Source organism: Colletotrichum fioriniae (genome assembly GCF_027942845.1).
Source record: "Colletotrichum fioriniae strain IMI 355084 chromosome Unknown scaffold_3, whole genome shotgun sequence".
NCBI lineage: Eukaryota > Fungi > Ascomycota > Sordariomycetes > Glomerellales > Glomerellaceae > Colletotrichum > Colletotrichum fioriniae.
Window position 1 is genome coordinate 941323 of NW_027076839.1, and position 16213 is coordinate 957535.

Below are 16213 nucleotides of genomic sequence, written 5' to 3' on the forward strand. Positions count from 1 at the left end.
AACGATGCTGAACATTAAAGTAGTTTTACGTGGTCGTGTGGTCGGATCATCTACCCCTGATGACGATGTCGATCGTGGACCTTCACATCTTGATCGAGGAGGTATGAGCTATATAAACTGCTCGTGAGGTTACATTCAACCCTTCAATTTCAACGAAAATAACTACAACAAACCGACTTGCGCAATACGGGTCTGGCACGTCTCTCAGTCAGTCGTGCATAACAGCCATCCTGGCCCCGTCCCCCCACATTCCGGGCCGTCGCGAATATCATAAATTCCCGCTGTCGTCTGCGTCTGTTGGCCCCCTATACCACACGTTCAGCCAATCGGGTCGCTTTGAAACCAAGCATCGTCACCAGGAGCTAGGATTCGGGACCCCAGAAGATCGTCAGGGCCTCCCCACCAGCCATGGAATAAACGCGTACGCACATTGAAAACAAAAGAGTAGGGATACTGTTAATCTATTTGACTTTCTTGATCGGTGAAGAGGGCAATCTGCCAAGCGACTGTATAAGACACGCATGTAGTCCAACGCAGGTAGCTGTCGACGGCAGCAAGATCTATCGTTTCTATGTACCCAACCTTCTCTTCGTCTACCATGTTTCCCACCCTCCTGCAGTCGGTGCTTCTGGCATCGGGTTTTGTGTCAACTACGAACGCTCTGAACCATCAATTGATAGTCGGAACATTCGGTACACCATTCCTGTACACCTTGGAATTCGAAGATGCTGCCCGCACGCTCACTCTAGCTGCGAACACGTCCGTTAACGTGAGCAGCTCATGGATTTCTTTGAGCGTAAGTATCACAGACCCTTTTATATCAGCTAGTGACTCACGCAAGGAATCAGCATGACAAGAAGGTGATTTATGGAAATGCTTTCGAAGATACAGGCAGTAGCGTCTACGTCAGCTATCCCCTTACCGATGATCTGCAGATCTCTCCCGGTAATACGGTGACATCCCAAGGATCGTGCAAGCAACTCTCGATTTTCGTCAGGCCATCGCCCGTCTCCCCATATGCAGTCTATGGTCAACCATTTGGTGCTTGTGGAACTGTCATGTCCGTAGACTCCGATGGTCTTCTCGTTGAGTCGATCCAGGAATACAACTACTCCTCTTCCTCTGGAGTTCATGGTACTGCTTTCGACCCAACCGGAGCATTCATGTACTCACTCGACGACACGGGGAACGCCATTTGGGTACATTCTGTCGACAACTCCACTGGAGAGTTGACCTATGTGGCCAATGTTACTGCTCCTGTTGAAGGCGCCGATCCTCGGCATGGTACTGTTCACCCCACGGGCAACTATCTATACGCCGTTCATGAGGGAACGAATGAGGTCGGGGTTTACAAAATCGACACCAGCACGGGCATCCCAACATATGCTGATATCTCATACCCACTGATTCCTGATAGTGAGTCTGACTGCAGCTTCCTGTAACCTTTAGAGCCTCTATGTTACTAAGACTCCACTTACCAAGGCGCAAATGATACCGAGTACTGGTCGGACGAGGTTGCTCTTTCGTACAGCGCAAAATATCTCTGGGCTACCTCGCGAGCACGCAACACCAACAGCACCGGGTACATTTCAATCCTGGCTCTCAACGACGACGGATCTGTGAACAAGCAAAACTTCCTGACTCCAACAACCTCCAGCGGCGGAAGCGCAAACGCTGTTACGCCAAGCGACTTTGGAGATCAATTCGTCGCTATCACTGACAGCTCAGCCGGTTTCGTTGAGATTTGGGAAATGGGCGACGATGGTGCCTCTGCCGATGTTGTGGCTCACTTGGACCTCAACGACGGAGGTTGCTGCGCGAACGCCGTTTGGCTCCCTTGAAGGACTGGTATATGAGCAACACTTATTATGAGGGACTTTATCATCTTGCAGGTTCTACACGTATTTTCTAGTCCATTCTGCATAGATACTTACTACATGTACGAGCTTGCTTAGCCTTGCCAATCGCGATGTCACAGACTGTCGATTTACCACGGCAAATGAGTTCTATCGTAATTCTGAAAGGTTCCTCTCACATACCTCGACGCGATATCGACTCTCTGCGCAAAGCTGGAAACGCTCTCTTCCACTGTTGTAGCTCCGAGATCTTCAAGCTTCGGATCCGTCCCCTCGATCACGGATTTCATCATACATATCTGTGGCGATGGTGCCGGGATGTAAGACAAAGCTAGTGAGACACGTCTCCTCGAAGTGCAATCTCTGAATGAACCAGTTCAGCGCAGATTTTCTGGCCCCGTAAGGGCTAACGCAGGCTGAAAGCTTTCCAAAGACTCCATGCCGGAAACGGTACCAAGCATCGAGGCAACGGCGACGAAAACCGGACGACCAGTCTTGCTAGCTTTGAGTACCGGAGCAGCTGCCTGGAACAACAAAAGAGGTCCGATCGTGTTGATTGCAAGGCGATGTCCGATTAGCACTGTTGGAAATAGTCTCATCAAGAGACTACCGACGAGCCCGGAGCCAATGCCGGTACGAGCACCGGTGACTAAGATCGTGGCAAGGCTCATATTGGATGGAGATCTGATGTTGAAAGAAATGACGGATCGGTGTGATGTTAGTGTACCATGTGAATGATCGTGGTGCTCATTTGCATCCATTTGAGACAGATGCCGGTTATACAGCTAGGCTGATATCAGGCGTCAAATCCACAGCCACAAGAGAGTGTTTTCAAGAAGTGGTGTTATCATATAGGTTTCTGAGGCTGCTGGCTTTGCCTTTTCGGATCTCAGCAGTGAAGCCATGCCACCACGTTATGTACATGTAGGTACTCAGAAAGGACTGTCAAATTCAAGCCTTGCAGTAGAGACTCCGCAGACAGGAGAACCAGGAGAGTACGGTCAAGTCATTAATACCATTCACACTTGTCTACACCAAGTAAGTTGCCTACTCTCCCTTTACCCAGCCCTCTTTCTCATTCTGCTCCTTACTACGCCGACTCCATTCTGGGGCTACATCGATGCTATCCTCTTCTTCCTTGTCGCCCTGTTCCTTGGTTTTGTGAACTGTTGTCGGCTTGTGCTCAGCTGGAGAGTAAACCGTATACAAGATCAATGGGGTCGGTCCCTTGTTCAAGAACTGATGCTTGGTTCCTGCCGGCACAATCACCATATCGCCGGCCTTGACTTCTTGCTCCTTGCCGGCAATCTGCGCGAGACCCTTGCCCGATGTGAAGGTAAGGATTTGATCGACGGTATGAACCTAAGACTTTGTAAGGATACTGCTTCGTGTATTTGGTAAAACTCTACCTCTTCGCCAATATCACCATCAACAGGTACAGTCATCAGGACTAGCTGGGAGTACAAGCCTGTCCAGAGAACACGACGAAACTCTCCAGACTCGGACGGCAAGGCCGTAGTCATATCGGGGAAATACTTCATCTCCTTCTTGGGAGGATCACTCGATGGGGTCGGAAAGGTAGACATTTTGATAGTCGAAAAAGCTTCCTTGACCTGAACTGGTTTTGATGTGAGGGGTCGACTTGACAAACTTGTGCAGAGAGGGCGTACAGCGCGATACAGCTTGGAAGAAAACATATCTGATATTTGTATTTATCGCGTAGAAGGACCAGTATTTCGCTTCCCAATAGAAACCCTCGAATGGGAATGCAGGGCTCTCAGGGATTAATATGATGATGATACTATGATTCTTCGGGGATTGATACGTCATCGATCAATCAGACCCCGTAGCCACCCAAACCCCGTCGGTTCGATGAGCAACTCACAAGGGTGCGTAAGCCACGTGGATCGAACCTTACTCGCTGAAAAAGATTCTGGTCGCACACCTTGAAGTTTGTGAAGATCATGATGTACGGTATCCTCGGTTGTTCGTTAACACCAGCAGGAAGAGGTATGCCAGTTGGGCCCACCTCTCCGGGAAAGCGCCGGGAAACCGGAGGTCGCCGGACAGTCCCCGGACAGTCCCCGGACAGTCGCCGGAGCTAGCTTGCTACTTACACTGCCATGACTGCTTCATGGTGCCTACTACCTTATAATAAGCTCTTGATTCATGTAAAAATTGAATACGTGAGTGAATTTTCAATTGCACAAAAACCCGTGCAAATGTGAAGGCATCTTGTCTTTTTCTTGATCAAGACACGTATTCTGCGTCACTAAGCTTGCTTAACACCATCACGACTAGCTGTATCGAATCGGTGATAGGCAACAACTTGGCTACTACCACATCATTCATCATCTCAATCTTTCCCTTTGAGTCGTTCACTCACCCTTGTAGAGCTACCCAGCTCAATTACAAAAAGCCTCAAGCATCCAATGCATGATTTCATGCTCGTCATGCGGGACTTAGCTCTTCGAGGAGACTAGCGGCCTCCAGTGGTCTAAAACCAGCCCCCGTAGTTCCTTATGGCTTCTCCTGACGCCCACGGTGTACTCGAATGCACCCACATCATGCGCCTCACCCAGCGTCAATTCTTCATCCTGACGGCGCGTCCCAGTCGAGAATCGGTTCAGATCACACCTCGGTTTTATGTTTAACACTCGCTGCTCCCGCGACGCGACTAATCTCGATCATGTTACCCAATCTCAATTGTGCACACTGAATTACATTGGTCGCGTGCCACCATGATGCATAACATGTAATCCTGCAAGTGCGGAGCAAGCGATGAATCGGGCATAGTAGGACATGAAAAGCTGTGCCGATAGCCGCCCACGTAAGCAGGAAGTTGACGGTTGCTGCCTGCTCACGTTGAGTCTAAACCTTTGGTTTCTGATTGCATAAGGACCTGACTTCATCAAGTATCTTGGAGTATACTGATGTCTGGGCGCACCTCGAAGCCCTGAGCCTCACTCACTTACACGCGCTCTATGTCCATAGTTATCGGAACGCCATGGAAACCGCACTAAACACCTACCTGGGTAATTGCCACTGTGGTGCGAATCGATACGAGGTCAAACTTGCAAAGCATCCGTCCCTAGTGATTTGCGACTGCTCGCTGTGTGTAAAAAAGGGACACGTCTGGATTTATGATGCCGATGATAGCTTGAAGATCACAAAGGGGTGCTCTAGCGAAACATTGACAACTTACACCGGGTCGGACACCGAGGCTTTGAGACATGAGGTACGTTCACGTTAATAGAAGCAGCACCTCATATGTCATGTCTTTTGGGATGACTGGCTGATAAGAAGGCGCCAGTTTTGCAATGTCTGCGGTACCGCCCTCTTCGGAACACACACGTCTGGCGTTCAAGCTGGGAAGAAAGGCATCAACTTTCGGGTGCTTGTCTCCGAATTCCAACATGTGTTCATCAAGGGAAGAAGCGTCGTAACCATCGATGCTCCAGATGCATATACGCCGTACCCAGGCGCTCTGAGGTGAGTTCTGCAAACTGAAAACCAGGCTAGACATAGCTGAATCAAAGATAGCCTTGTTGAAAAGGCATCTGCATCTGCGCCGGTCGAGTTCCACGGTGCGCTGCCCGACGTTCCCGGAGATGACCATACACTCTACACCGGAGGCTGCGACTGCGGTGCCGTTCAAATTGCGCTCAAGAGCAAGCCTCTGTCCGAAGTCCAGATCAAGGAAGATAATTGTAGCATATGTGTTCGCGTATGTGAAAAGTTCAAGATCCGACTCATTGTGTTCAAATTGTGCTAATCTGTAATGGTAACTAGAATGGCTTCATCGGTGTATATCCTCATCAGTCTCAGGTGAGTATCGTCGGTAAAGACCAGGCCCTGGACTATCAGTTCGGCCGCAAATTCAATGGGTCGCCCTTTTGCCGCACATGTGGCGTGCACTGCTTTGGAAACCTGTATGGGCCGCCAAAGGAGCTGGTGGCCAAGCTCCCCGAGGCAAAACAGGAGTTTGTGCGAAAACAGCTCGAGGTTCAGCCATTGAACGTTCGGGTTCTTGAAGGCCTAGAGTGGGACAGTGTTAACATAGAATGGAGCAACGACGGGACGGAAGGCTATCCTGTGTCGGAATGAGGAAATCACTTGTTTCATAATCTTATCAAAGACTTTCTTGCGTATGATAATGACCTCAAGGGGCTCATCTTTGTATTACAATATTATAATTCATGGCTAACATCTTCATTCATATTTGTAGGAGGACGTGCAGCTCCGGATGATGGGCGCAAAGGCTGGCCTAGACCCAGCTATCAACAGATCAGTCAGAGCGGCTCAGTATGCATCAATACCAAAAATCGGAACGAAGGCCAGGCTTCTTGGGAAAGGTGACTGCCTCCGATCTTCATATCCGTCGCACATCCGACAGAGACCATACAAGCTTCCCACAACTCTTGCCAGGTTAACAAGCATTATCGGGGCAGGCCAGACCTCCAGTACCATATCTATCACTGGAGACATTGCCAAGCTGAAGAGCAGCGCCGATAACACCTCCCATACCCTCTCCGGCGATCATACCCGCAGCAATAGCGTAGCAGGCCTAGCAAATAATTAGTATCTGGCTCCAAGTAACAACGTGACACAGACGAGTCAGCACTCACAATTTCGAAGGAAGCGGGCTTCCAGCGGCGCCAAATGAAGGCAATGATGGCACCGACAAAGGCGGCGTTGACGAAAACGGGACCGGGAATGACGAAGGACAGGGCAATGGCACCCCAGTTAGGAAGCCACTGCTGGTACTTCTCGCGGGGTCCAACCAAGTAGTAGTGGCGGAAGATGACCTGGAGAATGGAGAAGATGCCGAGGCAAATGGCGAAGATGCCGGAAGAGCGAGGGATGGGGACGTTGGGGCTGGTGACAACCTCGGCCACAGCAGCCCAGGCACTGACGGAAGGAACCAAGAAGGGGCAGTGCTCGGCCTCGGCGTCCGTGATGCAGGGGTAGGCAGTGGTGAACAGGACGAACAGACCGGGCGCAAGCCAAACGGAGACGAAGGTTCCGATAGCCTGGGCGATGAACTGCTTGTTGGGAGGTGTGCCGAGCAAGAAACCGGTACGGAAATCGGACGTCAGAGCCGTGGCAACGTCAGCAGCGCCGGCGGCGAGACCGGCGGAGATGAGGTTGATCTTCTGGGCGTGCTGGATGGTGTAACCGGCGCCGGTGGTGGTACCACCGATAACAAGCTGAGCGGCCTTGGCAGCAGCAGTAAGAGGTGTCTGATCAGTGACACCACCGATCTGGATGGCGAGGAACGAGAACAGGAAGGCGAGAACCAAGGCGAGGATGGTGACACCAACGTTGACCTGCCATTGCAGTCCCATGACGATGCAAGCCAGGATGATGGACGCGAAGAGACCAACAACCCAGATCCAGGTCTTGACCTGTTGCTCGGGAGTCGCGGGGTCCTCGACAGCATCGGCCTCGCGCTTCTCTTCTGCCTCTGCGTACTTTGCGAAGAATTCGATGCGCTTGCCCTTCTTCATCGCGGTCTCGTGGATGGAGAGGCAGATTGACCTCCAGCCGGCGGCAAAGCCGAAGTAGATGATCTTCCAGTGGACGATAAGCTCACCCATGGAAGAGCAGACCATGATCATGACACCGGGCCACTGCGTATTGTTAGATCATAGTTGGCCTCGTGAAGGAACCAAGTATAGACTCACCAGCAGCCAGTATCGGGGGGATGGCGGGCCTTGACCGATATGCTTCAGGGAGGTGAAGGAGTACAGGCCGGACCAGTTGGGGTCTTCGGAGGCCTGGATACCAATGCATTCGCCGTCTGTTGATGACTGTTAGTATCTGACGAGTGAGGGCATCTAGAGGCTCGGAGGGTCTTACAATGAACCAGGACGGGGCCGATGACTCCCCAGGCAAGGACTGCTCCTCCCATCATTGAGCAGGCAGAGTTCATGCCAATAAGCATGCCGGAGCCAATGAAAGCCGTCGTCCACTCAAAGTACCTGCGATCCGGGGTCAGCCAAACATTACCCCTGGCATTACTATGGGCCTCAATTTTCACTCACCATCCCCACGATTCAATATTCATAGCCGAGCTCGAGTAGCCCGACCAGATGTGAATCCATGACATGACTAAAGGATTGTCAGTCTAACGATGATCTCGTGTACGATAAGAGCGTCAACTCACTGTGCCAGTCGTAGAGGATTCCGATGGCGTAGTACGATGCCACGCGGTGCGCGATACAAACTCCAAAGGCAATTCCCAAGGCCTTGAGCTTGATAGCGGCCTCACGGGCGCCATTGACACCAGCATGCATGGAACGGATAGTCAGGGCCGTCGCGGTCGAGGTCGGGAACATAAGCTTGAGCTCGCGGGCAGTGCGAATGATGAAGAACTTGCGCAACGGCGTGACGAAGAACAGGCCGAAGAAGGAGCAGCAGAGAGTCAGGGTGAAGATCTTGCCAATATCGCCAGCCGGCGTGCTAGGCATGAGATCGAGTCTGTACATGGCAGGGATACCTGCAACGAAGATACCAGCAATACCTCCGGCACCGGTGGCAGCAGCCTAAGTACGTTAGGTTTGGGGGTCCAACCAGCCATTATGAATCCAGGTCATACTCACTTGAACAATGGAGTTTTCTTGAGGTCCAAAGGTTCCACCCAGAAGTGGAATGTTCGTTTGCGAGAGCATCTTCAAAATACCGTATCCGAAAATTGCACCAAACATCGAGGCCACAAATGTGAAACCAGTTTTCTTCAAAGCGATTTGATGTCAGAATGATCCACAGTGGTAGGAATATTGGCAGATTCCAAATCTCAAAGTTCACAATGGTGGTATCTCGAGACATGAAGGGTCGCGGAGAGGACCGCTTCATGCCCGGAAAGAGGATTGCACTTACCAAGCCAAGATACAAGTTGGACGCGTTCACCAAGGATCCCAAAATACAGCCGACAACAATAGCTCGAACGGTCAAGATGTTCTCCTCATGGGGAATATTCTCGTCCATCTTTAGCGGACGGTAGAGATCCTCCTCCTTGTGCTCCTCGGTCTCGGGGACCTTCGTATCGACGATGGGCTCCGTCCATTCGCCGCCCATTGCGCCCTTCTCGTCGGGGTGAACGGTGACGCTGCCGGTGTAGGAGGGGCGGGGCTCGGCGCTGTCGACGCGGGTAGCCGGGGCCACGGCCGAGGCCGGTGCCATCTTTTCTTCGGTCATGGCGGGCTTGTCGGGGACCTTTTGCTCAACAAAGGGCAAATGGGAAGGTCGTGAAACACAAAACGCGGGCTGAGGGAGGGGGAAAGATGGAAAGAGTTTGAGAGGGCTCGCAGTCGTTATATGTCTCGACAAACCTGCCGTCGCATTTGCTCTATGTGACTATCCCTGCCGACACGAATCTACCTGGAGCGATATGCAAAACCTCTCTCACTGGTTGGACTGTTGGAGAGGTTCTCGCGTCGAGCGTACAGTGGCACGAGCTTACAGCAAAAGGACCCCCGGACGAGACAGCTTGATGTGGCCATCCCTGCTCTCCCCATGTACAGGGAGCAGGCCAGATAAGGAAGCGGTACGTTTGTTCAGCGGGGGTCTGCATGTCGCTCCGGCCAGGTCGAAATTCGTCTAGTCCGAGTGAGTAGGCAGGCGACATGCAGACCCGCGGCGCATGGCATTTGGCCACACCAGAAACGGTTGTTTGGGACGACGGTCAAGTCCTGTGGTAGTCGATCCGCGTTGGAGCTGTTGAACCACCAGTCTGCTCTCGGGGCTCGTTTCGCCCGTCTGGCACTTTTGATGTAAGCCGCAACTGTCCATCGATCCTCGATTAGGAAGGTCCTTGACAGTGTTACTCGCGATGCCCCAAACTTTAGGCAACCCATCAACGATCCCAAGGAGGAACAGTTCGGCTGATGGCTGACGCGAGGGCTGTAAGACCATTGGCTGACGAGGTTCATCAACTTTCTAGTAGCGTTCTAGAATACAATATCACCACAATATTGTCAACAGCTTCAATCTGACTGGACAGTCGATCGCCGAGGCTGGCGATAGATAGGCCTATCCGAAAAAGGACCCTCGCGTTGGCCAGATGTTCCCGTCTGATCGGAGGTAACACGACAAAGTGACACAGTCTAATCGTCGAAAATGGCCACTAGACGCCACTAACGGCGACTAAGAACCAAGGGATCATCAAAAGTGCCAAGTCGTTAAGCTTGGCTAAGGGTTCCTCGTGAACTCAGCTACAAGGCGGGCGGGTTACATTCCGCCCCCATCTCGTCTACTGGCCTTTAAATATGCAAAAACATTGGAATTGCAGGCTTGAAGCAAGGGAAGAATGTAGATATCCTTCTTTGCCATAAGAGTCCGAACATTGGCGCCGTCAATTATCACGGGCGAGACAGCCTCGGAGCACACAGAAACCAATCTGCCTCGTCGAGTCGCCGAGTTGTCGAGATTCGCGGAAAGCAGGCCAACAAACTATGTACGGTACCATGCCCGTGGTCTTGGCGACATAAAGCCTCCTGCAGCTTCCGCAACAGGTGATTTAAAGTCTTTCTGCAAAACTGGTCCTGATTGTCGTGCCATTCGTCGGAGGACAACGAGACACGCTACAAAAGGTCCTCCCCGATATTGGATCGCAGGGGTCCCGATTGGCGGATGCCTCACTGGGGCTGCATGCCCTGAGCGGGATGTGTGCCAGTGGAATTGGAGTAACCATAATGCGGATGCTTTGCCTTAGCCCCCTATTCAAATTCAACCTCGCATAGCCTTAACCTTGGTGTGTACGACCATAACTGCATTCAAACCGCGGAAAGCCGCAAGAAGCCGTTGGGATATTCCATCTCTATTGCGTGTATCTGTCCAGAGTCTGGAGACCCTGAGACTCAAGAAAGTGGTGAACCATAATTCAATCTGCAACCAACATCGGACAAAGAACACGACGCGGTTGGGCGAGCCACGTTTCTGTGTGTCAAGTCAAATAAACCCATGTTCAGCACCATGCTAATGCTCTCAGGCCGGTTCTACTCCCCGCAAAATGCTCTCCACAGGGGTCTGCCGTCTCCCGACTTAGCATTTGGGTCTGTGGCAAGGGTGCGTCGTGACAACTGTAACAACATGATGTGCCGCTCAACACCTAAGGGCTCTTCTTCTAGTCACTATAGCCACTGTCACTACTCCGTATACACTTCTAATCGAATATTTGTCCAAGTATATCCTTGACGTGGACTTATGCGCTCAATCCTCCTCACAACATGCCATGCTAATAGCGCTCTTTTCCACCAACAATTCTCGGGAGCGACTTTGCATTATCTGGACGGAAATATCGAAGTCGTGAAAAGGGAAGGAGGATGTATTAGCGGGCATTTGTTGTTACCCACTTCACTTGGCTGGGCTTACCAGTCGCTGGGGATTAAGCGCTTTGGGAAACTGATGCCGTTTCCCATCGATTAACTACTATGGCGCTGCGGAGCCGCCAAGACCGCAATTGATGAATCGATAACGAAAACTCTTCACTGGATCACTGTCGAACGGATACATCGTGGTCGTAAAATAGTACGGTTTCTAGCTTGCAAGCCAATAAGACGTCCGTGTCAATTCTGTCTGTCATCTACACCACAAATACCAACGAATACAACCCGCGATGAGACCGTTCAAGATAAGCCCTTCGAGACAGATGTTGCCTCGCCGAATCGCCGTCCTCGATCATCTCGACAAAAGCAACAGTGTTTTAGGCGGCTATCGTCCTGCCTAGCCAGGCGCATGCAAACGGACGGCTACTCAGAGTAGGAGGGAATGAAGGCCAGTCACAACTGTGACTGTTACTGCTCTACCTTCATTTTGCCTTGCCTGCCGGTTTGCTTGACGAATTGGCAGGTCCTTCGCTGTCAACAGCTCACGCGGCGCATCTCACACCACTCACTCCAACGTCGTTCAAAGTGCCACCCGGGATGGCTTGACCAGCCAGGATGAGGGTGTGAATGCCCAGAAGCTAGCGGGCCATTGCGCACAAAACTGCTGCAGGATTCCGCCGCCCGCCGCTGGCCACCTAACCCACCAGGAACCCAGCTCTCGTCGCTGCGCTCTGCTGACGGTGGCCGGCCTGATGCAGTATGTTACAATGTAGCCATGGAGCAGTCGTGCTCTCCGCCGCACCAAGGCGATGGCCAAGCCATCGCGGTGACTTTGCCAATGCTTCCAAGCCGGGCTCAAAAGCTTTGGTACGTTGGCGTGGCCTTCGCAAAGCTTGACTCCCTCCCCTGATCGCTAGTTTCCGACAGGTCGAAGACATGTAGACTGCGCCCTTGACACATGGCCGAGATGCCAAAGGACTTCTGTTCTCAGCCCAACACCAAAGAAGAAGCTGCAGAGAGCAGCCGAGATCATTCTCCATGCCAGTTTACACACTAGAATGACAGTTCGACTTGACAGCTCGCCGAACCCTTTTTGAGTCTAGTTTCGCTCGATCAACAACACCTGGCGAAACCCCAAGCCTGTAATATCATTCTACACTCTATCGCCGCCCAAAGGAGCGTGGTTTGAGCCGCCGGGGCGGATTCCGCGCGTTACCTGCCGCACCGAATCCTTCCTCGCGGTGCCCGACTTACTCAGACCACAGGCCATTCGCAAATGGGAACTGGCACTGCCATATCTAAAGTTCTGACACCCGCCCGGCCAGCACGAGGCACTGGGCAGAGGTGAGAGGACGGGCAGGAAGGAAATCGCCCCAAATCCAGCCCCCGGACATTGACTCCCAAAACGGCTTCGCGCCGTCCCTTTGAGCAGCCAAATCGTGGCCTCCGCAAACCACCCCTGGTTCCCCCCGCCACCCGTCCACCATCCAACCGTGCTCTCGAACGCGCCTGGAACCTTTGAAATCGGGCCAGGGGATTTTTGCAGAGTGCCAAGGCTCTAAGACGGCGAACATGCGCCCGACCCGACGCCTTTTCGCGAAGCCTGTTTGGGCGAGCTCTTCGGTCCTGCTCGTCAGATCTCGGTAATCATTAACCCTTTGCAGCACTGAGCATCTATGACTCTTTGGCGTGTGCCTCGCTCGCAAGCCTTACAGGTCGGCGCCCGGCGCCACATGTCGGCTTTTGGCCTGTTCATCAGCCTAATTGGAGTCATGACTGCAAGCAAGCAGGAAAGCAAGCACGCAAGTAGCCCATCGTTATTTGACTTCACCAGTTGCCGCGCGATAAGCAAACGCGATCGCCATTGAGCGACTCGGGATATGCTCTTTTGTTTGTCATATTTGCCCGCTCTAGAAGACTGCTGCCACACATGGCGAGAAATGATGTGACCATAGTCAGCTCAGCAAGATCTCACACAACCCAGTGATCGTCCAGGTGGCTTGCAACTTTAGACATTGAGACAACGTCATGTCTTAGGCTACCCGCCAGATGAGAGACATGACGCCACCTTACTTCTGGACAAATTCGGTTTCTAGTACTGATAACGCTCAAAGCCAAATTCCAGAAATTTTGGCAACTGATCATCGGCTCCGGACCCCCAGTAAGAGCAATGCCTGTTGTGCAAACCTCGGTGCTTCTTCTCAAATGGAACTTGACTGACGACCTCACACCACCTGAACTTCTTCAACTGTCGCGTCGCTCGAGATAGACCAACTCCCATCCATCAGACCGTGTACATAAGCATCCCCGATCAGCGAGAACCGATTACCATCCTCTATTGGTCTCATGACGCATGGAACCCTACCACCTGCGAGGACCCAAACTTCGTCACCTACGCGAGCTGACAACTTTGCCAATCCGATATACCCTTCATCAGTCACAAACAGTCGTCTGTTCATAACGATAGGCGTCATCAAAGTATAGTACGCCCTGCCAAGTGGCCCTTGGAGCTGCGATGGATGTACCAGATGCGGGTGTGCCAAAACATAGTGAACGATCTGATGAATCTCATTCAGGGATGGAATGAGCTCGCTATGCGCTTTTTGAAAGTTGGATGAAAGGATAGAACCAAACTCGCGACTCTCATGTCTTTCCAAGCCATGCCCGTCCCTGTTGAGATATGTGGTCAAGTCAGTCGTAAACCACTGCTTGAAGCCTTGTGCGTGTCTCGGATCAGCTCCTGCTTCTGCGGCTGCCCCCGTAGATGTCGTGGGAGTTTCGCCCAAGTCATATATCAAAGTCCGCCACAGAGCTTCAGCGCTATCTGTGGTACCTGCGGGATACTTTTCTGGCAGATGAGGAATGCAGAGAGCAACTTGAAGTGCAAAAGGGCTAAACTTGCCATCGTTAGGCGGGATGAATGCAATCTTGCCGGCCCTCTTCCCCCTGAAAGTAATGCAATCACCGTTGTGACGAGGCAGAGGCTCCGTAGGAAAACCAGCGGAGGCCTTGAACTTTGTTACGGAAGAAAGTAAGTGTCCTTGATCTCCTTTAATGGAAAAGTCTGGCACCCAAGAAGGCATGCCAGCTGTTTTGATAAACCTCCGATCTGTGACGAGCGAAAGCAGGCTCAAACCCCCGCTGTTGCAAATCAAGAATCGGGCGACGTCTGTAAAAACTTCAGCGGCAGACCGTGAAAAGTCAACGTCTGGAAATCCGCTGACTTCTGGAGGGTAAATCATCTTGGCCATGCCAAAGGTTGAGTAGACTTTGTCTACCGTCACAGTACAATCCTTTGACGTGGCAATAAAGAGCAATAATGACCAAGTTTGAACCCACTGCTCCCTACTTTCAGCTCGGAGGCAGCTCGAGAAGGTGCTTCGAAGAGGGAATATTTCGGTCCAGCCTCGAATGAGACGGATACCTCTCAACTCCGGAGCAAGGTTTTTGTTGTCCATCGTCAACTCTGATAAACCGTTACTCCAAGCCTGTACTATTCTCCTCAGATCCCAAGTGTCGGCCCAGGTCAAGACATGGAATTCGTTTCCAACAACGAAGACGGGGTTGCTGGCGACGACAGCCTCCTGCAAGGTCCAGGCTCTGAAGAACCAGGACCTTGTTGCGAAGAACATGAGATATGTAATCCACTGATTCTTCAGTGAGGTTTTCTCAAGCTTTAGCCCAAGATCTTTCAACAGTCGTTCGTCACCCGGGCCGTAGGACTGAAGCCACCGGAAGAACTCCTGATATGAGGACGATTGTTTCTGGCGCTCTCTGATTGCCGGCAACAGCGTTCTGTATATCCAGTACAGCCCCTGGAGGTCTCGGTCCTGTTTCCCTAGCCAGATGTATACCGCAGAAGACTGCGCATAGATCTCGCCCATGAGGGGGATCTGGACGGCCTTTTCTTGGGGGTCTGTCTGGTCTATGCAGATGGCATCGATCCAAACGAGAGGTATGTGTGCACCGCGTTCCTCGGATCGACTCGTCAAGCTTACGAGAAAGTCGGATAGGTTCTCTGTCATCTCGTACTCTGCGAGCCGCGATGGATCGACCCAGCTACAGTCGCTGATAGCATTGTCGTCGCTGACCATGCGAAGATAGTCTCCGGGTTGGACCAAGATGAGTCTTGCTTTGGCGATTGTATTCTCGGGCTTAATACTGTAGGGCCCCCAATGCTCTGTGGATGTGACTGGGTGACCCCATGTGTAGGACAAAGCGGCATACTTCGTGGTCGTCTTTTCGGTATCGCCAAGCGTTACCTGGTGCAGTGTAGCGAAGATCTCGAGGTTCTCTCTGTTGAACTTGAGAATTTGGACAACTCTGATCGAGCGAGACGTTCTCAACGGTTCATATGTGAGCGGCTTCAGGTTCGTAAAGTGACGGGTTGACCTTCGCGGTGATTGTGATCGATGTCGTCCACGAGACGCAGCCTCGGTGCTCGAAACTTGCTTCTTTGGCTTAAAGTATCGCCGGTCCATCTTGCTCTATGCGAAGCTTTTGTTGGCCTTTTGATGCTTGTTTAGGTCTCTTCCAATGTCTTTACCCTCGTTCAAGGATCACACGGCTTGTATTGACGTCGGTTTGTGGGAAATTGAGGACTCCAGGCAACAGGTTCCGATTGTCGGCAGCGGTCATCCGGCTCCAAAAGTGTTGTCCAATCGTTGAGCTGACGAGAGTGTGACCCTGGTACAGCCAGGCCCCATCACAACAAAGTGGCTTGGTGGCCTCAAGACTTCTTTAATGGATCTTTCTTAAGTTTTCATCCTAAGCTACCTTCCGGAAGGCGACCTGCAAAATCTTGGGAATCGTCCGGTTACTGTTCTGGAAGAGTAGTTTCCAAGATTGACCAATCATAAATATCAAGCCCTGGCTAGAGCATCGTGCAGGACTTCCTTTCGATGGGGCAAAACTGCTGCTACCATGCTCGGCTTTCAAAGTTGACAAGAGTGGCTAGATTCCAATTACTTCACTTGAATCATATTAACAACTTCCAAATCTTGCTTGACGTACCTAAGCATCGAGACC

The 16213-nt window shown here is 51.8% G+C and overlaps 5 protein-coding genes across 5 annotated transcripts; 2 read left to right on the plus strand and 3 right to left on the minus strand.

Moving 5' to 3' along the window:
• Positions 1-598: 598 nt before the first annotated feature.
• Positions 599-1841, plus strand: N0V96_003145 (uncharacterized protein; the record flags this gene model as incomplete). Its single annotated transcript, XM_065756754.1, has 4 exons — positions 599-796; positions 849-945; positions 1069-1416; positions 1483-1841. 4 exons carry the CDS (start codon positions 599-601, stop codon positions 1839-1841), a joined length of 1002 nt encoding a protein of 333 aa, XP_065614521.1.
• A 1062-nt stretch (positions 1842-2903) lies between these two features.
• On the minus strand, positions 2904-3553 carry N0V96_003146 (uncharacterized protein; the record flags this gene model as incomplete). Its single annotated transcript, XM_053189693.2, has 2 exons — positions 2904-3218; positions 3266-3553. The coding sequence occupies 2 exons, from the start codon at positions 3551-3553 to the stop codon at positions 2904-2906; spliced, it is 603 nt and encodes a 200-aa protein (XP_053052616.2).
• A 1623-nt stretch (positions 3554-5176) lies between these two features.
• N0V96_003147 (uncharacterized protein) lies at positions 5177-5963 on the plus strand (the record flags this gene model as incomplete). The annotated part of the gene is made up of 4 exons (XM_065756755.1): positions 5177-5217; positions 5292-5348; positions 5400-5583; positions 5649-5963. 4 exons carry the CDS (start codon positions 5177-5179, stop codon positions 5961-5963), a joined length of 597 nt encoding a protein of 198 aa, XP_065614522.1.
• A 322-nt stretch (positions 5964-6285) lies between these two features.
• On the minus strand, positions 6286-9056 carry N0V96_003148 (uncharacterized protein; the record flags this gene model as incomplete). The annotated part of the gene is made up of 8 exons (XM_053189691.1): positions 6286-6423; positions 6485-7489; positions 7544-7659; positions 7719-7840; positions 7904-7970; positions 8026-8404; positions 8462-8593; positions 8739-9056. The coding sequence occupies 8 exons, from the start codon at positions 9054-9056 to the stop codon at positions 6286-6288; spliced, it is 2277 nt and encodes a 758-aa protein (XP_053052614.1).
• Positions 9057-14336: 5280 nt separating this feature from the next.
• N0V96_003149 (uncharacterized protein) lies at positions 14337-15666 on the minus strand (the record flags this gene model as incomplete). Its single annotated transcript, XM_053189690.2, has 3 exons — positions 14337-14354; positions 14410-14459; positions 14535-15666. The coding sequence occupies 3 exons, from the start codon at positions 15664-15666 to the stop codon at positions 14337-14339; spliced, it is 1200 nt and encodes a 399-aa protein (XP_053052613.2).
• Between the last annotated feature and the right edge of the window lie 547 nt (positions 15667-16213).